Source organism: Drosophila subpulchrella, unplaced genomic scaffold (assembly GCF_014743375.2).
Source record: "Drosophila subpulchrella strain 33 F10 #4 breed RU33 unplaced genomic scaffold, RU_Dsub_v1.1 Primary Assembly Seq137, whole genome shotgun sequence".
In the NCBI taxonomy this organism is placed as follows: domain Eukaryota; kingdom Metazoa; phylum Arthropoda; class Insecta; order Diptera; family Drosophilidae; genus Drosophila; species Drosophila subpulchrella.
The window spans coordinates 20,001-43,847 of NW_023665479.1; the positions used below are offsets into that span (position 1 = coordinate 20,001).

The 23,847-nt window shown below is 36.9% G+C and overlaps 1 protein-coding gene across 2 annotated transcripts in view; it reads right to left on the reverse strand.

The window, feature by feature from the left end:
• The window catches only part of LOC119558776 (synaptosomal-associated protein 25-like), a 191,986-nt gene that overhangs the window by 19,703 nt on the left and 148,436 nt on the right, over positions 1 to 23,847 (reverse strand). For both annotated transcript variants that reach the window (XM_037872065.1, XM_037872064.1), the window contains exons 3-4: positions 8,271 to 8,399; positions 6,378 to 6,522 (exon numbers count right to left, since the gene is read on the reverse strand). In XM_037872065.1, the coding sequence (XP_037727993.1) occupies positions 6,378 to 6,522; positions 8,271 to 8,399 (274 nt within the window). The remainder of the gene's footprint in view (positions 1 to 6,377; positions 6,523 to 8,270; positions 8,400 to 23,847) is intronic.

Genomic DNA, 23,847 nt, shown 5'->3' on the forward strand with positions numbered 1-23,847 from the left:
TCTTGTTTTTCACAAGCTACGTCATCGAATATCATAATGGAATTGTTTTTGGCTTCACTGAGGTCTAGTACACCGTCATTATGGGAGATTGTATGATAACCCATTCCTTTAATCGGTTTGATTAATTTCTCTAAGTACTCATATTTAGGTTGATATAAACTTTTTGAAAATATATAAACATTTTCGAAATTTAATCCATTGGGACTCTCTATTAAGCTTAACATAATATTAGTTTTACCACAATTCGAAGGTCCAACAATTAGAGCCCTTATTGTGTTCGGTAAGAGAGCACTATGTCGTGGCGGTAGTTTTTTCTCGTTTTCATCGTTAATATTTCTAACTAAATTTTTTTCTTTTGACTTATTTAACGCATCTTTTAATCTTTGATGATTAAACATCAATAAAATGAGGAAACGTTTTTATAATCGCATCAGTCGTATTTTTAATTGTAAACACGGTGGTGGTTTTGTCGATAAGCTAATCAATACATTACCGTTTGATGCCCATATTCCGGGATATAATTTTTGTGGACCGGGTACAAAGTTACAGCAATTGCTGCACTACCACTTGTTAAACTACCAAGAGCGCTGAGGGCTGTCAAGATCGGCACGATGGGTAGAAAACTCCAATTTTGGCTACATTACATTTTTCTTAGAACACATTGATTGATGAATTGATTTACGTGCAACTTTAATTGCACTCCTAATGTCTAATGGTTTTTGTTTTTTTAATGTCAGTAGTAACATTAATAATAGTCGAAAGGTTTGTCTTCTTCATTTTGATCTTCATTATCTTTTTCCTCCCTTTCCATTCAGTTTTATTCAATACCATACCAAATTTTTTCTTGGCCTTCATTATATTTGTAACAAAGTATACTGCTGCTTTTTCACCAAGACTGCTATCTGGTGCCTTGACACGCGACCAGGCTTTGTCAATTAATATGGAGTCTGCCCTATGTCGTTCACTCAATGCCTTGTTTTGAGAATGTGGAATATCGTGCTCTTTGTAAGCTTCATCCAATGGGTTTATTCCTTGATCACCGCGTTCCAACCGTTTCTGTAACTTTGTACCCGGTCCACAAAAATTATATCCCGGAATATGGGCTTCAAACGGTAATGTATTGATTAGCTTATCGACAAAACCACCACCGTGTTTACAATTAAAAATACGACTGATGCGATTATAAAAACGTTTCCCCATTTTATTGATGTTTAATCATCAAAGATTAAAAGATGCGTTTAATAAGTCAAAAGCAAACAATTTTAGTTAGAAATATTAACGATGAAAACGAGAAAAAACTACCGCCACGACATAGTGCTCTCTTACCGAACACAATAAGGGCTCTAATTGTTGGACCTTCGAATTGCGGTATAACTAATATTATGTTAAGCTTAATAGAGAGTCCCAACGGATTAAAATTCGAAAATGTTTTTATATTTTCAAAAAGTTTATATCAACCTAAATATGAGTACTTAGAGAAATTAATCAAACCGATTAAAGGAATGGGTTATCATACAATCTCCCATAATGACGGTGTACTAGACCCCAGTGAAGCCAAAAACAATTCCATTACTATATTCGATGACGTAGCTTGTGAAAAACAAGATAACATAAGATCTTATTTTTGTATAGGTCGACATAAAAATATCGACTCTTTTTATTTATGTCAAACATATAGTCATATACCGAAACATCTGATTCGTGACAATGCCAACTTTATTATAATGTTTAAACAAGATGATTAAAATATGCCTCACATATATCGGGACAATATTAACACTGATAAGAATTATGAAACATTTGTGAAAATTTGTCAAAAATGTTGGGAGGACAAGCAGGGATTCCTATTAATAAGCAAGGATAACGAAATGGATAACAGAAGATATAGAAAAGGATTTGATCAATTTATTATGATTTAAGGAGTAATTTCAATACAAAGCTTGGTTAAATAATTACAATCCCACAGTTTATCAAGAGATTTCAATATGTCTAGATCACTTGCATTATCCTTGAATGGAAATAGTTCCAATATAAATACAAAATTTTTGTTTTTCACCAATCGAATTGAATGGTCGGTATCGATTTTAATATGTACAAGTATAATTCGATTCTAAATACTGATGAAAAAATAATCTCTTCCACATCGGTGACAAGGTTATTACAATTCCAACTGGATCATATGAATTGAATGATATCACCGATTTCATTTACAATAAACTAAAAGACTATAACCTTAAAAATACATTTAAAATTCAAAAAAATAATAATAAACTTAAAGTTAAAATAACTACCATGCGAGAGTCAGTTTACTTTAATAAGGTAAGATCGGTTGGACAACTGTTTGGTTTCCATCAAAAAGTACTAGAACCACATTCTACAAAAACCCATCGATCAGATCAGACTGTGAACATATTAAAAATTAATACAATTCGTTTGGAATGTAATATAATCAGCGGTTCATATGTAGATAATACACCGAATTATACGTTACATGAGTTTGACATTAATGTTCCGCCTGGGTATAAAATGACAGTGACAGTTACTGTGACAGTAATTTAGTTACCAATCAACTGTGACGAAATAAGCACACTATCTATAGGCATAGTTGATCAAAACGGTGATTTGGTGAATTTACGTGGTGAAAACGTTTCGATTCGCATGCACATTCGGTTAATAGGATGATTATTTATAGTAAAAGACGTAGCTTAAGTCCTCAGCCAAGCATTACTAATTGTAAAGCTATAGAAAGAGGATCAACAGTAAAAATAAGTTCACTTACTTTGAAAAATAAACTATTTTGAAGTCGTTAGGATTGAAACTTTAAGTATAATAAAAAAGGTGAAAAGGAAAACAATGCACGAAATTTTAAATGTTCGAGAAAAAGTTTACTCAGATGAGAGTATTTCGAATAAAGAGTTTTATACTTATTCATCGTATAATCAAACATTTAAACCAAACGATGAAATTCGAATTACTATCCAAAATCAAGACTTGTACGTGCTTCCTCACGAAAGTTACCTTAATTTTCAAGGAATTATTAGAAAAGATTCACCGAATGGTCCTACAACTGATAATGTTACCACTTTTTTTAAAATAGTTGCATGGCTTACTGTTTGGATGAAATTAAGTACGAAATAAATGGATGTGAGATTGATAAAACACGATTTGTCGGTATGACAACAACCCTAAAAAATTATATATCTCTGGATAATCTTCAAAGTCAAAATCTATAAAATTCCGGATGGAGCAGTGGAGACGAAATTTCTACGGGACCCCAATTTAACTTTTCTGTACCATTAAAACATTTGTTGGGATTTGCTGAGGATTATAAAAAAGTTTTGTTAAATTGTAAATACGATTTAGTGTTGCTGCTTACTAAGAATCTTGGTGTTGTGTTTAAACAAACCAGAAATGAACAAACTTTTAAACTGGAAATGACGAATATAACCTGAAAAATTCCCGATGTAACTCCGAGCGATTTTACAAAAAGTGTGATGTACGATATTATTAATGGGGGGGTCCATTAATATGCTAATTGTCCCAGAAAACGAGTTTCCATACTACTCATGTCTTACATAAAAAGATGTAAAATAAATATCACAAGTTAATGTTTCTCTGATTTCGGAATATTTTCAAAACATCCAATTGTACCATTGGATGAGATACCGCCCCTTTGGACGATTTTTCTTGTTTAGATAGTTAAGAATTAATTTAAAACAAATTCATTTTTAATTAAAAATGTATATGTACCACATTCCTACAGAAGACTTTAATATGTTGTAATTATAACACGTTTCGAAGGCATCCTTGCCTTCCTGATTCATGTTGGTATACTGGTATATCTGTTCAGACTTGGTAATATCAGTTTCTAGTGGTTAACTGATTGCTTCTTTTCGTATTTCGTCTTATGTTCACGATAATAAAATATATTAAAAACAAGGGAAAATGATATAGTCGAGTACCTCGACTATCAGATACCCGTTACTCATCTACAAAGACCAAAGAGCAATGGAGATATGCAAGCAGCAAAGCGAGATCGAAATGCGCCACTTACCCGCGATCTCAATATATGGTTATGTGGGCGGTAGACAGATTAAAGCGTTATGGGCGTTAGAGTGGGCGTGGCAAACTTTTTTAAATCAATCGATAGGTATTGACGAGACTAATACATTTCAGTTGAGATTTTTTATCTAGCATACAAATTGTGGGCACCATAGGTTTGGGCGACTTGTGGGCGGAACCTAAATCTGAAATCCTAATTCCTTATCTTTGATAGTTTCCGAGATATCCGCGTTCATATCTACGATTTTTTGAAGTTTGTGGGCGGCTTGTCGGCTTTAAAGTGGGCGTGGCAAGCATTTTTTGGGTCAATCGATAGGTATTGGTGAAAACAATATATTTAAGTTAAAATTTAAATTTTTGTTGAAAATTTTAGGAGCCACGGCTTTAGGCGGATTGTGGGCGTTGGAGTGAGCGTGGCACCCTGCTGACAAACTTGCGCTGCGCAAGAATCTCAGGAATCCACATACCAAATCCCAACATTCTAGCTTTTGTAGTTTTCGAGATCTCAGCGTTCATCCGGACGGACAGACGGACAGACGGACATGGCTAGATCGACTCGGCTAGTGATCCCGACCAAGAATATATATACTTTATGGGGTCGGAAACGCTTCCTACCACCTGATACATACTTTCCGACGAATCTAGTATACCCTTTTATTCAACTAGTAACGGGTATAAATAATTCGAGAGGGGTGGAGATATATATATATATATGCTTAAAGCAACTCTGCTTTTTTCACGAACATAACTAGCCTATAGTGCCACCTATCTTCTTCTTCTATGGTGCCACTTAACCTAGAGTGCCAACCAGCCTATAGTGCCCCTAGCGGCTTGGTGGCGTATGAGTGAAAACAGCTTATTTGCTGCATGTGGGGTGGAATCTCGATTAAATTGCAATAAATGGATTATTATTTTGCTATTACCTTTTAATGACTAATTCGATTACAATTTTAACAAAATATAATAAAATAATCTTCATTCCAAGTCCCAACACTCTATCTCTTACAGTTTCCGGATCTCAGCGTTCATACGGACAGACGGATAAGGCTAGATCAACTCGGCTAGTGATCCTGATAAATAAAAAATACTTTATGGGGACGAAAGCGCTTCCTTCTACGTTACATACTTCCGACGCATCTAGTATACCCTGTTACTCTAAGAGTAAGGGATATAACTACAGGTATAACGAGTGAAAAATATTTCCTTGATTGAGGTATGTTGGCTAATTGAGAGATTTCACACCGTCCTGATTTCAAACATACTACAACGGTACCCTACAAAATTTTCCATACGATACCCTATAAGCTACTGTTAAAATTATGATGGTGACTCTTTTAAAAGGCGCAAAAGCACAAAGTACCAATAACTGTTGCTAAATATCTTATACATACTTGTATATATTAACATGACTTGTTTTTCTACAAATCTGCGCTCAGGCTCTGCCGATTCATTTATAAATTGAGTAGGTTCGGGTTCATACGTATATAATCGTTGAAGACATGAGTTTGAAAATTCAACCGGCTTAAAAGATAAGGCCATTATAAATAAAATTTGTATTTAAAACTTTTACTCGCTATATTAGGTAAAAAATAACTAAGCCAAAGAAATGTAAATGGGCTTTAGCTAGTTTTAATAAGTACTTTCCTTACGTGAAGTCCAAGTTGCGGTTATGTTTTATGATTGCACAGTGGATTATAAGTCGGACGCGTTCAGCAGAACAACTTGATAACTGATTACTGATGGATCAGTGATCAAATTGGTTCTGTTGTACGCTCATGGCACATAATGACGACGAAGTTGGAAAATATTTTACATGAAAAATTCCACTAAAAAGTTCAAATATTATATATGTAGCACGTAGCGTAAGTTCTTGACACTTACTTTACAAACAAAAGTTTTTAAATTAAAATTACGCATAAAATTGCATCATATAAGTAATCATGTGCGTTCAGCAGAAATATTGAATGAATTCCATCATTGATGAATTGTTGATGTTGTTTTGCTGAACTCGGCCATCGACTTCAATGATTTGGAATTTTTCATGTGACTTCACAAGTTATCTTATACGCACCATATGCTCACACAAATACAACGAAATGTAAGACTTGCATTTGTGTGGCCAGCGGGTACCACTGCCCTATACTCCTACTTTATAGGGTCGGAAATCTCCTCCTACGTTGCGAACTTCTTCAGAAAATTTAATACTCTCTGAAAGGGTATGCAAATTGATGGTAAGGATTTAAAATATATTTGTTCGTAAGATTACATTCTGGTGATAAAAATATAAGTCGGTCTATAATTCAGTAACAGCTTACCTTTCGATTAATTCTGTCAATTTGACGGTTTTGATTTTCCAGCTCAGAACCCATATCCAGTGCCATGTTGCGGAGGTTGCCTATCATTGTGTTTACTTGTCCCATGTTTTCTTCCATTTCGTCCTCTCTAGCATCATTCGTTATCCTAAATTAAAAATTTTACTTTATTACATTGCTTAGTTACTTTGAACTTATGTAAATATAGACAAAGGCCATGTAATATTTATACCCGTTACTCGCAGAGTAAAAGGGTATACAAGATTCGTCGGAAAGTATGTAACAGGCAGAAGCGTTTCCGACCCCATAAAGTATGTATATTCTTGATCAGGATCACTAGCCGAGTCGATCTAGCCATGTCGAGTTTTCCGTCTGTCCGTCCGGATGAACGCTGAGATCTCGGAAACTATGAGAGCTAGGCTATTGAGATTTGGCGTGCAGATTCCTGAGCTTCTTACGCAGCTCAAGTTTGTTTCAGTAGAGTGCCACGCCCTCTCTAACGCCCACAAACCGTCCAAAACCGTCGCTCCTACAGTTTTGATGCTAGAATACAAATTTTAACTGAATTGTATTGTTCTCATCAATACCTATCGATTGACCCGAAAAAAAGTTTGCCACGCCCACTTTAACGCCCACAAACCGCCCACAAACTTCAAAAAATAGTAAATATGAACGCGGATATCTCGGAAAATATTAAAGATAGAGAAATGGGATTTCAGATTTGGATTCCGTAGGCTTGAGTGCAGCGCATGTGTGCTACGCTAATATGCCACGCCCACTCTAACGCCCACAAACCGCCCAAGCCTGTGGCGCCCACAATTTGCATGCTAGATAAAAAATTGTAACTGAAATGTATTGGTCTCGTCAATACCTATCGATGGATCCAAAAAAAATTTGCCACGCCCACTCTAACGCCCACATCGCTTAAATCTGTCTACCGCCGGTAGGTGGCGCATTTCAATCTCGCTTTGCTGCTTGCATATCTCCATTTTCCTTTGGTCCCTTTAGCTGAGTAACGGGTATCTGATAGTCGAGGTACTCGACTATAGCGTTCTTCCTTGTTTTGACTCGTACCATTAAACGTTTAGTGTGTGCCGTACATTTGTTTTATAATCTCTTCGAGTCTTGTCCTAATAGTGTTCCCTTAACATGTATGATTTCGAAATATCTTTAGACACGATAAGCGCATATGTTTCGGCAGTACGGCACGGTTTACTCGTAGAGTATAAGGGTATATTCGATTCCCCGAAAAGTAAACAGGTAGAAGAAGTCGTTTCCTACCCTATAAAGATCATATATTCTTGATCAGGATTACTAGTCGAGTATATTTAGCCATGTTCGTCTGTCAGTCCGTCCACAGACGCTAATAACGCTAAAATATGTATGTTGCGAACATTTTTAAAGATTTTGCAAAGTGTAAATGGGATCTCGTTTTGTTTATCAATACATATATACTATATTATATATATATATTTATATTGTTCAAATCGGACAATTTATTTGGAAGTTTACTTGCGAGGCAATGTTACCCTTTGTTTGTGGTGTATAAAAAGATCGCTGCCACGATCGGAGAATTTGCTGATATTGATAATAATCTCTGCCATAAAAAGCTTTTCAAATTACATTTTGTTTCTCATTTGTTTCTTGTAAGCAAGCTAAAGATTTTGTAAGGAAGTAAGTCGGACTTTGTTATGAATAGCGTTTCAGCAAAAAATTAGCACATCTGAGCACTCAATATAAACTTAAAAAACAATACTTTGAATCGACAATAGGTGAGCACAAAATGGTCGTATAAATCAAACTCTTTTTGAGGGATTTATAAATTTACGTTTAAATTGACAATGGCATGCCGAATTTTGCTTCTCTTCTTGCTATTTATTAAAAATGTAGTATTACCTGCCGATATATCCCGCTTGTGCCATCATTCCATTTCTGTCATCCATGACTCTTTGCGGTTGATTATTTACAACTTTTCCGTCATCGTTACCTTTCCAGGTCCCATCATCTTCTTTGAATGATTGACTTCTGCAAGGATGTTTATAAATATATATATATAAAAGAGAGTAGGGTAAGGTGACGGTAGGGTAAGGTGACGAACTATTCAAATCTTACATGTGACGTCACGTCAAAAGTTCCAAAGAATTGTAGCCGATTTCTCTTATCGTGCTGACAATGTATTTACAATAATATTATTACGAATTCGCTTAGTTTGCTTGTAAGATAATCATACCCGATACTCGTAGAGTAAAAGGGTATACTAGAGTCGTCAGAAAGTATGTAACAGGTAGAAGGATGCGTTTCCTTCGAATTCGCGGTGGCTTTAATTGCTTAGCACAAACAAATTTTATACCATGGTTAATGTTGGGTATTCTTGCTCTGAAAAAATCCCGGTCGCATTTTGTTAAAGAATTCATGTAAATTAATTTTGTAAATAGTCGTTGACTTGAAAAAAAATATTTTTTTTTACAATTTTTATTTTATTGTTGTTAGACTTTAATTCACTTAACTCACTATTACACAATACACACACAACTACACAAGACTTTTTAGTTTCTATCTTTTTTAAATGACCGATCGCGACTTCAATCTGAAATAGACTGACTCCTTAATTCTAAAATCTTATCCATCGAACCTCAGCCTGCAGCCATTCTTTTTCAAGCACCTAAAACTTTAATTTTTGTTTAAATTAAAAGCTTATGCTGAAAATGTCGCATTCCGTTATGAAAGAAATTATGCTGACCGATTAAATTTGATTGAAAATTGGAACGCAATATGATCTGAACTTAAATCGCAAAAGTTTGGACTTCAGTCGTGAGAGTTTGGGCTTTGAACGGAAGCTTGTGTTTATTTTACGATTGTCTTATTTATCTTAGCAGGACAGCCAAGCGCGGCCCTCGATTTTAATGGCAAAGGCAGAATTTTAAACAAAGGTATAGCTAATATCGTCGAAGGCAATTTTACGGGTTGGATAACTCACCCCCCTTCTAAAATTGATCGTCCCGATTCATCATTAATCTTTTTGTTTAAGCGATCTCTTAGTTCCTTTAAAAATTCTTCTTCGTTAATAGCTTTTACTAGTTCTGGCCGTTGTTTTTTGTTTACATATGTATTTTTGTGAATAATAATAGGTAAATACATCAAATATATAATAACTAAAGTTAATAATATAAATTATATAGATATTTTGGTATTATTAGGTTTAATGTCTATTCTTTTTGTTTATGCCTAGCCGAAGTGGTCACTTCTGGGTCACGCCGCGGGACAAGGGGGTAGTGAGCACTTGTCGCTGGCGAGGGGACGCTTTGATGGCAGGACGATCGCGTCGCGGCAATGGTAACGATGGTTACTGCGATGCCGGAAACTGCTCTGCGGTTGAGCTCACGTAGTTTAACTGCGTTTAACTAGTTGAGATAGTGTCGGATAACGAGCTCTATTCCCGGAGGTGCAAAGTAGAACCGCGGAGTTCTAACTTGCGTTGATAACTGATTTTTTCTTAAATTGATACATGCTTATATAGTACTTGAAACACGAAAGTTTAGAACAGTGAAATGAGATATATTCTAAAGAAGGTCAGGGAATTTTGATTATGGAAGCAGTTTGCTTAGTTGCCTCGGCTGACACTGCAAGGTGGGCTGACTACATTGGCGGTTCGGCGTACCCTTGAGTCGGTGAGACGGTGAGTTTATTTATTTATTTATTTATTATTAAAGATAATAATAATTAAAGATATTATTAAAGATAGAGAAGTTTACAAAACTAGACTAACAGTTGGTAAAGCACTGGCAACAAGGCCTTCGGCTTTTAAGGTTAATGATATTAAGTCTATTAGTTTGATTACATATTGTTGGTTGTATTTTGGCTACTTAGTTGGTAAATTTTTATTTATGTACATTTGGGGTATTTTATTAAATTTTATGGTATAGGTTGTGGTTGTGGTTTTAAGAAAAGTAAGATTTTTTCTAAATTATCTGGGTTGAGTTCATTGGGGAGATTTATTGGGTTTGTGTTTTTGAAGATAGATAGTTTTGTAGGGAGGAGTGAAGGGCATGAATTTAATAGGTGGGGTATGGTATTGTCGCCTTGGCAAAAGGGGCAGGGTGAAGTTTGGTTTTGATTAAAGTAGTGCTCGTGTGTAAGTTTTGTGTGGCCTAGTCTAAGGCGTATTATTTTAATTTGATCGAGTCTGCTCGATTTAGGATGGAAGGATCTGCAATAATTGTCGATGTTTGAATTGTCTTTGTTAATGTTTTTATACCATTGATTGCAGTGTTCTATGTTTAGTTTATTTCTTGTTAGGAATTCGAGTTTTAAGTGCCTGTTTATGTCTGTTAAGTTGATGTTTGGGGTGTAAATAAGGGGCATATTGCTTGTCGATTTTGCGGTTTGGTCGGCTAGCTCGTGAGACATATAATATGCTGATTATTTATTAATAATTTTCCATCGGTTTGGGAAATGGCTCTAGAGTAATATATCTCGCATTTGTTTTTTATTGTTGGGTATTTTATATAAATTATTAAAATTTATTTTTGCAGTGTGATTGTGAATACTGAGATATCCATTAAGTCAGCGATAATTACTGGCTTTTGTTTGTGTCTTAATATTTGTTAATATCTTCATTGCTTAAAATTGTTGTATTAAAAAACTCAATTTTTGCAAGGTCTATTACATTTTGTAGGTCAAATGTTAACAATCGTAAGCGATGTTTTCTTAGTGGCAAATCTTGATCAATAAAAACCTTTTTAAAATCTTCAGAAATAGATTATATTTCTTTGAACAATTTAGAATTGATAATAGATTGTTTATTATTATTTTCAATTAATTCATTGATTTTATTTTTTACTTTAATGAAATCGTCATGATCCGGAGTTCCAGCCAACCACTTCCACACGGTGCCTAACTCATTTATTCCCCTTTTTGATCTAGCTGAAATTAACTGGGATAAAATTAATTCGATTACCTCTATGTAGTATATAATTTCCCATTGTGACCTTTCATTTGAATCTCTTTTTATATTATCTGATTATATATTTATTATTTATTTATAAAAACTTAAATTAGTTAGGTGGAATAAATCGTTGTACGATTCATAGGTAAGAACATCCTTGTTGTCTTTGAACAGAAAAAATTCATGTTTCGAGTAATCAATTATTTTAGAACTTGTCAATATTTTATGAATGATAAAATAGGAATTAAGGAATACATTTTCTGTAAGCAAAGAAAAAATAATTTTTTAATTCTAAATATTATCTTTGTGTATGATTCTGTTTCTACTGTTAATTTTTATTTTATTAGGCATAACCTCCTTAACTATTTGCTTTTTATACTTTGGTTTAAGCTTATTTCTTTCTCCAAATTTCTTTTCATAAAAAACTCGTTCTATATGACATTGTTTTTCTTTTCTTTTATCATTATGTGTTTCTAGCATTTTCTCTTGAGTTTTTTTCAATATTTGAGGAATATTTTCGAGTTCGATTTTATTATAAAGAATGTGAAAAGGTTTCTGGTTTGTTGTGGAATGAATACTCTGATTATATTCCTGAGCTGCTCTAATTACAATTTCTGAATAATCGGTTAGATTAAATTCTTCTTTTTTGCAGCATGCTAATTCTGTTAGTGTCGAATGTGCCCTCTCAACCTGTCCGTTTAAGGTACTGTGCCTCGGATCTGCGTAGTGTTAAGTTAATCCACACCTATGTGCAAAAGATTTAAATTGGGCAGATGTAAAACTCGGTTCAATATCTGTCATAAGTACTTTGGCTTGGGGAAAATGTTGAAGTAGTTCCATTACTTTATTTTCGATATATTATTTATTTTGAATTTATTTAACTACTAGAAAGTTGTAGTACGCGTCAATATAAGTTATAAAAGTTAGACTTTGCGCATAGTATATGTCAATGTGTAAATTTTCTCCATTTTTAGTCGGTATTGGGGCTTCTAAAATTTAAATTTTAATGGGGTGTCTGTTATATTTATTTTCATTGCAAGTTTTAAAATTTTTTGTATATTCTTTTAGTGTTGTATATAGTCTTGTTTAGAGTTTTGAAAAATTCTGGATGCGTTTGTTAACCCAAAAGGCATTCGTAAAAATTCAAATTTTCCGTTGTTAATAGAAAATGCTGTTTTTCAATATCTGAATCCTCCATTAAAATTTGGTGGAATCCAGGTTCAAAATCAGTTGTTTAGAAGTATTTAGCCTTTCTTAAATTAGCTAATATTACAGACAGGTCTTGCATCGGGTATCTAGCTAAATCAGCTAAACGATCTCTGGCAGCGGTTTTGCGACCTAGATGAAGAAGTCCAACAAGCGGCCTTACCCACTGGAAGTGAGTACTCTTCACGACTAGTAGCACTTAAGGAGCTGGTCGAAAAATATCAGAAAATCTTTCTGGACAACATGCCGACTGGAAGCGGACTTCCGAAGGCCCCCAGACGAACTTCGGCGAACTTGGGCGTTACTGAGGCAAGCCTACGACGAATTGCTAGCCAATTCCACACATTATACAAGGAATACGAAATGAACCTGCTTCGAGAAAACGACGCGTCAATGAGCCTAAACTTGGCACTTCCGCCAATTATCATTCCGGAGTTCAACGGCGAGTATCTAGACTGGCCACGGTTCCATGATCTCTTTGTGGAAATGGTACATAATAAACCATATTCGGCCAGTCAAAAACTACATATTCTACAGAGTTCGCTTCGTGGTGAAGCGAGGAACGTCTTGACAGACACAGCCTCCTCACAGAGTGGCTATGACGACACCTGGTTGCGATTGAAGGCCAGGTACCAGAACGGAAAAATACTACTATACGCCGCCATAGCAAAAATCATTGACTATAAGCCTATAGACTGCTCCTCGCGCCAACTAAGTGCCTTACACTATCAAAAACTCAATGAGTACTCAGAAGAAAACTAGACCAGCAGCCTCTAGCTGCACTGAAAAATTCAGCGGATGCACCAACGGAAATTCCAACGTTAAGGAGTGTACTGACATTTATTGAGAGGCGCGCTTGCATGCTGGAGACGATAAGCGCTCAACCTAAAGCAACACTCCGCCATCAGTCAGTTCACAACGAAGAAAGCTGTAAGATTTGTCACCTAGGACCACATAATCTTAGAGCATGTAGCTGTATCCAGGAAGTGGACCCCAAAAACGCGGCGCCTATCCATTATTCAAGTAGGAGCATGCAAAAATTGTTTGTCTACAGCCCATAAGGTTGAAAACTGTAGATCACCGGCCACTTGTCGTGTCTGCCAGCAACGGCATCATTCACTGCTACACCAAGGACCGACTAGCAATCCAGTGGCCAGCGCAGCAACCATTGCAGGCTACGACAACCCTAGAAGATATTCTCTGCTCGCGGACGCCAAGGTATCATTAAAAGGGCCAACCGGTGAACTACAAACATGTCGCGCAGTAATAGATACTGCATAACAGGTGAATCTTATCTCGAGGAGGATGGCAGATCTGCTATCGCTTAAGGAAGTGTCTTCACCGATTGATACATCTGGAATCGGAGGAAAAATAACAACAGCAATGAGATCAACACTAAAGCTCTCATCAGTTACATCAGGTTTTGAAACACTAAAAGAGGTATTTATTATTCCCAGAGTCATTACAGACCAACCGTCAGTACCGATAGCAACCTATCTTAATATTCCCGAGGGACTGCCGTTAGCAGATCCTGACTTTCGGCAACCTGGACCCTTTGACCTAACCTTAGGGATTGATGTATGTTCTCGAGTAATATCCGGTGAACTTCTTGAACAAGGACCCAATAAACGTTTGGCACAAGGCACAAGGCTTGGTTATGTAATTACAGGTTTTCTCAATAAAGAAACCTCATCTGATACGGAAATCAACCCTATTTTGGTAGGAGATAGCAAACGGCAGAAAAAGATTTCTCTCGAAAAAGAAGGGATTAATTTAACGAACTTAGCATTGATGGATCATGAAATAAAACAGCCTGAAGCGTCCGATTTCAACATTTGTTGAAATCGTTTGTTCAACATTTTTAAATTTAAGCAAGAAATATCTTAGTTGTGTGGCAGAAGGTTCACATACCATAGACGTGCCAAATGATCAAGTTCTACGAGGGCACAATTTCAGTCCCCACGGTAATATCACTTTTATCGCAAAGGGGGGTGTTAAGCAGCATCAAGAAGATATGAAGGACCTTAATCACAAACATGAATCTCCGCAGCTCAAGGAAAGATCCTCCACGGTCAATGATTTGATAGGTGCTTTCTATACAATTCGGCCAAGGGCTGACCGACATCACGCCTAAACTGAGGGTACCCCTCAATGGGGGAGAATGTTCGTACCCAAGGGTACTCAACATGACCAGCACCCAACAAATCAAGCAGTAGCCAAGTTGGGAACAGTACCAGGCCCTCAGTAGCACCCACTGCAGATGAGAATTGCTGATAAGCATATTATATGTCTCACTAACTCACCGTCTCACCGACTAAACGGTACACAGACCCGCCAATGCAGTCAGCACATTTTGCAGTGTCAGCCGAGCCAACTACGCAAACTGCTACCGTAATCATAATTCCCTGACCTACTTTAGAATATTGCTTATTTCACTAATCATAACACTAAACTTCCGTGTTCCAAGTAGTATATAAGCATGTATCAAATGAATCAGTTATCAACGCAACCCATAACTCCGCGGTTATACTTCATACCTCTGGGAATAGGGCTCTTAATACACTTTCACAACTAGCACCTAAACTACGTTAACTCAACCTCAGCGCAGTTCCCGCATCGCCTGTGATCCGGCATCGCAGTAACCATCGTTACCATTGCCACCACGCGATCGTCCTGCAAGTGTCTACTTCGGTTAGGCACAAACATTAGCAAAATTTACATTTTCTAGCCTTTTTGAAATGGCTAGTTATACCAATTACACGTAGAGTAAAAGGGTATACTAGATTCGTCGGAAAGTATGTAACAGGCAGAAAGAAGCGTTTCCGACCCCATAAAGTATATATATTCTTGATCAGGATCACTAGCCGAGTCGATCTAGCCATGTCCGTCTGTCCGGATAAACGCTGAGATCACGGAAACTATGAGAGCTAGGCTATTGAGATTTGGCGTGCAGATTCCTGAGCTTCTTACGCAGCGAAAGTTTGTTTCAGTATACCTATCGATTGACATAATTTCAAATAGTTTCACGGCTTTCGCTCACACCTTTCCGCTACATTATTAATAATTAAATTAATATAGTTATTAACTAGCACCAGTGGAAAAATCCAAAAACATAGTTTAGAGGAAAGTCTTGCAGAAGATGTAAAATTTTTAAATAAGGAGATAAGAGTTCATCAAAATATTTACATTGTGGAATAGGTCTTGAGGAAACCAAAAAAAAAAACCCACCAAAACCTCTACCTCTATGGTGGTATGGAAATGAGGATTGCTTAGATTTAATTTAAAAAAAAAATCAAGTCAAAAGAATTGGATTATATAACGATCTATTTAGGAAACAGCAAATAAGTCTGTGTTAAATAGTGTTGTAATTTAATGGTTTTACTAAACCCTCACTCATCTTGATAGCTATCGCGTACCATAGAGGGAGTCGGGCTAAAACAATTTGTAAAGTATTCGAGTGTAAGCCAAAAATACCAATCTGTTTGGCAGACGAGATTTACGATTTGACGTAATCGTTAAATGTCCCGTGGCTTCTTTTTGTTGGTCCTAAAGTAATGAGGGTGGTCGTTGGATGTTTTATTTTCAATGTATAGATATATACATAATTCATGTTTTCTTTTCCCATGTCCATGTCCGTAATAAATGTATTTATTGAACCGTACTTTAAAATAAAGGATTCAAATAAAGCTTTTGCTACAGTTCTTGTTATTTATCTGGTACTGGGATGGCAACAAGGTGTTTGGTTACGTCACAAATTGGGGTAACTGAACATAGCTTCCATTTTCTCTTTAATTACACTAGCATACAGCCAAAAGAGTTAGCTCACAACTTTTTCAAATTTTCCATATGATCGTTCTTAAGATATTCGTGAAATGCATGTTTTTTCGCTGTTGCTTCATAAAAGAGCTAATATTACAGAATCCAATTATCTAAACGTTTGACAGCTAATACAATCTAAAAGTACACGAATTTACCTTTTTAAAGACATATCACGTGTTCGGATCGGACTTCAGTTAACGGAGTTATTAACCAAAGAAGATACATAAACTTAAAATTTTTTTAGCCTTATTTTGAAATAGCTAGTTTTCGTTTGAGTTTTACTATCTTAGGAAGCGCTTGACACATTAGATTAGTTTGTCCTTTAAATGTTTAGACCAATTTTGCAAAAATCGGTGGCAAATCGATAGCGCTCTGATTGGATTAGTAAAAGTATTTAACTTCATAACATCACATTTTTCCTCGAAAAAAGGATTACTATGTTAAGTAAGTGGTTACAAGACTGAAATGTGCAAGCGCTCGATAAACACATTTTGTTACGTATGCGGAAGCTATAAATCCAGCGGAAGAAAATTCAGTAATATAACGGAACCTATATTAAGCCCTTTTCAGCAGTATTTTGGGTTTGAATCGAAAAAATTTACGCAAGCTATGGACTCCCAAATCTGTATGCGGCACATGTGCATCTCGGCTAACTTCTTTTCGAAATGGAAAGAGATGCCATTGACTGTTACTTTTGCTTAGAAGCGGAAGAAGATTTTTTCCTTGAACTGTTTCGGTTGTGAGAAGAAGAATCTTCCCGAAGTTGCATCCAGCAGTAGTCACTCATCCTTCCTCGTTCCAAAAACCGTCATAACGCTTTTCGAATGTGGAGATGTCTTCATGAAATTTTTCTTCCTGTTCATCACTGCATTTTCTTCCGATGAATATATAACTTCCGCATATATACAACATTTTTGTAATCGAGTTCTTGCACATTTTAGTCTTGTAAGAACTCAATTAATGTGAAAAATTTGACGTCAGCATCATAGCAATCCTTTTTTTAAGGAAAAATGTGATGTTATGAAATGGAATACTTTTACTAAACCAACCATAGCGCTTTCGATTTGCCACCGATTTTTGAAAAGTTGGTCTTAACATTTAAAGGACAAACTAATCTAATGTGTCAAGCGCTCAAAATGACTTATACAATTTTTCCTAAGGTAGTAAAACTCAAAAGAAAACAAGAAAGAACGCTATAGTCGAGTGCCTCGACTGACAGATACCCGTTACTCAGCTAAAGGGACCAAAGGGAAATAGAGATAAGCAAGCAGCAAACCAAGACTGAATTGCGCCACCTACCGGCGGTAGACAGATTTAAGCGTTACGGGCGTTAGGGTGGGCGTGACAATTTTTTTTTTGGGTCAATCGATAGGTATTGACGAGACCAATACAGTTCAGTTAAAATTTTGTATCTAGCATGAAAATTGTGGGCGCCACAGGCTTGGGCGGTTTGTGGGCGTTAGAGTGGGCGTGGCATATTCGCGTAACAAAATTGCGCTGCGTACAAAGCTACGGAATCTAAATCTGAAATCCCGATTCTCTATCTTTGATAGTTTCCGAGATATCCACGTTCATATTTACGATAAAAGTGGGCGTGGCACATGTTTTTCACGAATATCTTAAGAACGATCATATGGAAAATTTGAAAAAGTGGTGAGCTAACTCTTTTGGCTGTATGCTAGTGTAATTAAAGAGAAAATGGAAGCTATATCCAGTTACCCCAATTTGTGACGTAACCAAACACCTTGTTGCCATCCCAGTATCAGATAAATAACAAAAGTACGGTTCAATAAATACATTTATTACGGACATGGGAACAGAAAACATGAATTATGTATGTTTGTGCCCAACCGAAGTAGACACTTGCAGGACGATCGCGTCGCGGCAATGGTAACGATGGTTACTGTAATGCCGAACCACAGGCGATGCGGGAACTGCGATGAGGTTGAGCTAACGTGGTTAGCTGCTAGTTGAGATAGTGTATTACGAGCCCTATTCCTAGAGGTAGGAAGTAGAACCGCGGAGTTATGAGGTGTTGATAACTGATTTATTCTTCATTTGATACCTGCTTATATTCTACTTGGAACACGGAAGCTTAGTGTAATGGTTAGTGAAAGAAGCTATATTCTAAAGTAGGTCAGGGAATTATGATTATGGTAGCAGTTGCGTAGTTGGCTCGGCTGACACCGCAAATGTGCTGACTGCATTGGCGAGTCAGCGTATCGTTGTGACGGTGAGATGGTAAGTTAGTGAGACATATAATATGCTGACCAGCAATTCTCATCTTCAGTGAGTGCTACTGAGCGCCTGGTACTGTTCCCAACTTGGCTACTGCTTGATTTGTTGGGTGTGGTCATGTTGAGTACCTTTGGGTACGAACAATGTATATATCTACACATTGAAAACAAAACATCCAACGATCACCCTCATTACTTTAGGAGTAACAAAAAGAAGCCACGGAACATTTAACGATTACGTCAAATCGTAAATCTCGTCTGCCAAACAGATTGGTATTTTTGGCTTATTCTCGAATATTTTACAAATTGTTTTAACCCGACTCCCTCTATGGGACGCGATAGCTGTCCAGATGAGTGAGGGTTTAGTAAAACCATTAAATTACAACACTATATAACACAGACTTATTCGCTGTTTCCTAATTAGATCGTTATATAATCCAATTCTTTTGACTTGCTTCTATCTTGGCTACTTAAATTAAATCTAAGCAATCCTAATTTCCATACCACCATAGAGGTAGAGGTTTTGGTGGGTTTTTATACCCGTTACTCGTAGAGTAAAAGGGTATACTAGATTCGTCGGAAAGTATGTAACAGGCAGAAGGAAGCGTTTCCGACCCCATAAAGTATATATATTCTTGATCAGGATCACTAGCCGAGTCGATCTAGCCATCTCCGTCTGTCCGTCTGTCCGTATGAACGCTGAGATCTCGGAAACTATAAGAGCTACAATACTGGAATTAGGCATGCAGATTCCTGAGATTCCTGCGCAGCGCAAGTTTGTTTCAACAGAGTGGCACGCCCACTCTAACGCCCACAAACCGCCCAAAATAGTGGCTCCTACAGTTTTGATGCTAGAATAAAGATTTTCACTGAAATGTACTGTTCTCATCAGCACCTATCGATTGACCCAAAGAAAGGTTTGCCACGCCCACTTTGACGCCCACAATCAGCACCTATCGATTGACCCAAAGAAAGGTTTGCCACGCCCACTTTGACGCCCACAAACCGCCCACAAACTTCAAAAAATAGTAAGTATGAACGTCGATATCTCGGAAACTATCAATGATAGAGAATTGGGATCTCAAATTTAGATTCCGTAGCCTTGTACGCAGCGCAAGTTTGTAACGCGAATACGCCACGCCCACTCTAACGCCCACAAACCGCCCAAGCCTGTGGCACCCACAATTTATATGATAGATACAAAATTTTAACTGAAATGTATTGGTCCCGTCAATACCTATCGATTGATCCAAAAAAATATTTTCCACGCCCACTCTAACGCCCATAACGCTTAAGTCTGTCTACCGCCGGTAGGTGGCGCATTTCAAACTCGCTTTGCTGCTTGCATATCTCCATTTCCCTTTGGTCCCTTTAGCCGAGTAACGGGTATCTGATAGTCGAGGTACTCGATTATAGAGTTCTTCCTTGTTTTTTTTGGTTTCCTCAAGACCTATTCCACAATGTAAATATTTTATTGAACTCTTATCTCCTTATTTAAAAATTTTACAACTTCTGTAAGACTTTCCTCTAAACTATGTTTTTGGATTTTTCGACTGGTACTAGTTAATAACTATATTTAATTAATAATAACGTAGCGGAAAGGTGTGAGCGAAAGCCGTGAAACTATTTGCTTAAACACTTATATGTATTTGTTTAAATATAGGAATGCAATTACAATTCGAGAATAACAAAATTAGTTTGTAATTTCAAATTAGTTTGTAATTTCAAAATAGTTTCTCATTAGAAGAAAATGTGCTATAGCTGTCTTTTATTAGCAAATGAAACATTTTGTTACAAAAGAATATCAGTGGGTTTTATAAAGAAAATACATTTAAGAGAATCTCATTTTACCACATATAGCTGTAAAAGCATATTTGTAAGTTATTTCGGACCGTTTGTATTAGTTGTTTGGATTGGCGATCATTCGCTGAGCGAGTGTTTCCAGCGCTGCCGCTAAAGCACCGGGTCAGCACCTAGCACCTGGCCAGCGACGATCACTTGCTGCGTGAGTGTTTTTGGCCGGACTTCGGGCGATGGCCCCCAGAGTGTCGAGTCGGCAGTTTCCTTACTGCGCATGTTGGCCACTGGATACGGCCTGCAAATCGACAATTTCTCCTCATGGGAACCGGGTGTGTTAACTTGTATACACACACAAATACATACAAATTAATTTTATGATTAGTCGTTGACTTTGAAAAATAAATTTTTTTATTTTTCATTGTTATTTTATTGGTGATAGACTTTAATTCACTTAACTCACTATGACATCAAGACACAAGTCACTTTTACTTTCAATCTTTTTTGAATGACCGATCGCGGCTTCAATCCGAAATAGACTGCCATTTTTATTCGAAAATCTTATCCAAAGAACATCGGCCAGAAGCTTTTCTATTTTAAGCTTCTGTTGTGAAATCCCGCTTCCCGTTGTGAAATGAAATTGTACTTCGCGATGCAATTTGAACGCAAAAGTTTGCGGTTTGATCGTGAGAGATTGGGCTTTAAACGGAAGCTTGTGTTTACTTTACAATTGGATTATTTATCTTAGAAGGACATCCTAGCGCGGCCCTCGAATTTAATGGAAAAGTCAGAATCTTAAACAAGGGCAAAGGCAATAAAGCTGAGATTGAATTCAAAAATATGATTATAAATTCCATAAGTGGAACAGTTTCATGGGTTGGACAACTCTCCCCTCTCTTATGAATTTCGTTTAAGCGATCTCTAAATTCTGGCCGTTGTTTTTGGTTATTAATATATTTTTGTATTTAATAATAGGTAAAGATGTAGATATTTTGGTATTATTAAATTTAATGAATGAATATATAGTTAAGAATTCTTTTGTCTATATTGGTATATGGAACGTTACCCCTTACTCGTAGAGTAAAAGGGTATACTAGATTCGTCGGAAAGTATGTAACAAGCAGAAGGAAGCGTTTCCGACCCCATAAAGTATATATATTCTTGATCAGGATCACTAGCCGAGTCGATCTAGCCATGTCCGTCTGTCTGTCCGTCCGGATGAACGCTGAGATCTCGGAAACTATAAGAGCTAGGCTATTAAGATTTGGCGTGCAGATTCCTCAGCCTCTTACGCAGCGTAAGTTCGTTTCAGCAGAGTGCCCGCCCACTCTAACGCCCACAAACCGCCTAGCAACAGCATCAAAACTGTAGGAGCCACTGTTTTGGGCGGTTTGTGGGCGTTCGAGTCGGCGTGGCACTCTGCTGAAACAAACTTGCGCTGCGCAGGAATCTCAGGAATCTGCATGCCTGACATGACGGACAGACGGACAGACGGACATGGCTAGATCGACTCGGCTAGTGATCCTGATCAAGAATATATATACTTTACGGGGTCGGAAACGCTTCCTTCTGCCTGTTACATACTTTCCGACGAATCTAGTATACCCTTTTATTCTACGAGTAACGGGTATACAAATAACTTATTAATCCTTAACATTATCTATGTGTACGGCTTTGTGCAAATAATTTAAATTGGGGCGAGGTAAAGCTAGTTCATTATAGTTCATAAGTACTTTGACTTATGGAAATGGTTGAACTTATTATCGATGTTTAATTTATTTTGAAGTTCTTTATCTACTAGGAATTTTGAGTACGCGTCAATACAATTTATAAAAATTAGACTTTTCGCATAGTAACACATGGCCTGAAAAGTTCTGGGCCTAACACATGGATGGCGCTAGTCTTATTGCAGTCACCTTTTTTACAGTTAGTACTAACCTTCAGAATACAACTGTTAAAATTTCATTATATTCTATTCATTAGTTTGTGAGTTATTGTGCTAAGAGTGACGCTACTTTTGTTATTTTTAAAACAATGGATCAAAAACAATTTCGTGTTTTAATTTTACGCAGCTCCTTGATGGAAAAATACCGTTCAGGCGAAGGAATGGCTTGAAAAGTGTTATGGAGACTCCGCTCCATCAGAAACAGTAATAAAACGTTGGTTTGCTGACTTCAAACGTGGTCGTAGAGACACCGATGATGCAGAACGCAGTGGACGTCCAAATAAGGCGGTAACATAAGAAAACATCAAGAAAATCAACAAAATCGTTTTGAATGATCGAAAAGTGAAGTTGCGTGAGTTAGCTGACATCGTAAAGATATCAAAAGAACATGTTGGCTTTATATTGCATGAGCATTTGACTATGAGAAAGCTCTGTTCAAAATGGGTGCCGCGTTTGCTCACTGTTGACCAAAAACAAGAACGTGTTGATGATTCCGAGCAGGGTTTTGCCATGTTTAAACCTAACAAACCGGAATTTTTCCGTCGATATGTGACAATGGATGAAACATGGATCCATCACTTCACTCCGGAATCAAAGCGATCGTCATCTGAGTGGACAGCAACTGGTGAACCTCGTCCAAAGCGCCCGAAGGCACAACAATCGGCTGGAAAGGTTATGGCCTCGGTATTTTGGGATGTGCGTGGTGTAATATTCATCGACTATCTTGTGAAAGGACATACCATCAACAGTGAATATTACATAGCGGTATTGGAGCGTCTGAAGGCCGAAATTGCAAAAAAACGACCGCATATGGCGAAAAAAAATTGTTTTTCATCAAGACAACGCACCGTGTCACAAGTTAATCAAAACAATGACAAAACTACATGAATTGAGCTTCGAATTGCTCCCACATCCACTGTATTCGCCAGATATGGCTCCCAGCGATTACCAGCTGTTCGCAGACCTGAAAATAATGCTCGCCGGTAAGAAATTTCCCACGAATGAAGAGGTTATCGCTGAAACTGAGGCCTATTTTGAGGCAAAAGATAAATCGTTCTACAAAATTGGTATTGAAATGTTAGAGCGGCGCTGGAATGATTGCGTTGCTCTTGATGGAGATTACTTTGATGAATAAAGCTAATTTTGAACCAAAAAAACCGTGTTTTCATTATAAGGCCCGGGACTTTTCAGCCCATGTGTTATATATCAATATGTTAGGTTTCTCCTTTCGTTGGTATTGGGGCTTCTCCAATTGGAATTTTAATTGTGTGTCTGTTATAATTGTTTTCATTGCAATTTTTACAATTTCTTATACATTATATATATATATTATATAATATTTATAGCTCTATCTTCTGCGTTTTCAATGTTTTGAAGAAATATTCGTGTAAAAAAAAATTTGTTACTAAAATTATTTTTTAAAGATACGTGAATATGATACAAATCTACTAAACAACAATGAATTCCAAACGGTGTGTTAGGTGGAAGATACTTTCTTAATGTATTTACCAAATTCTCAACTGT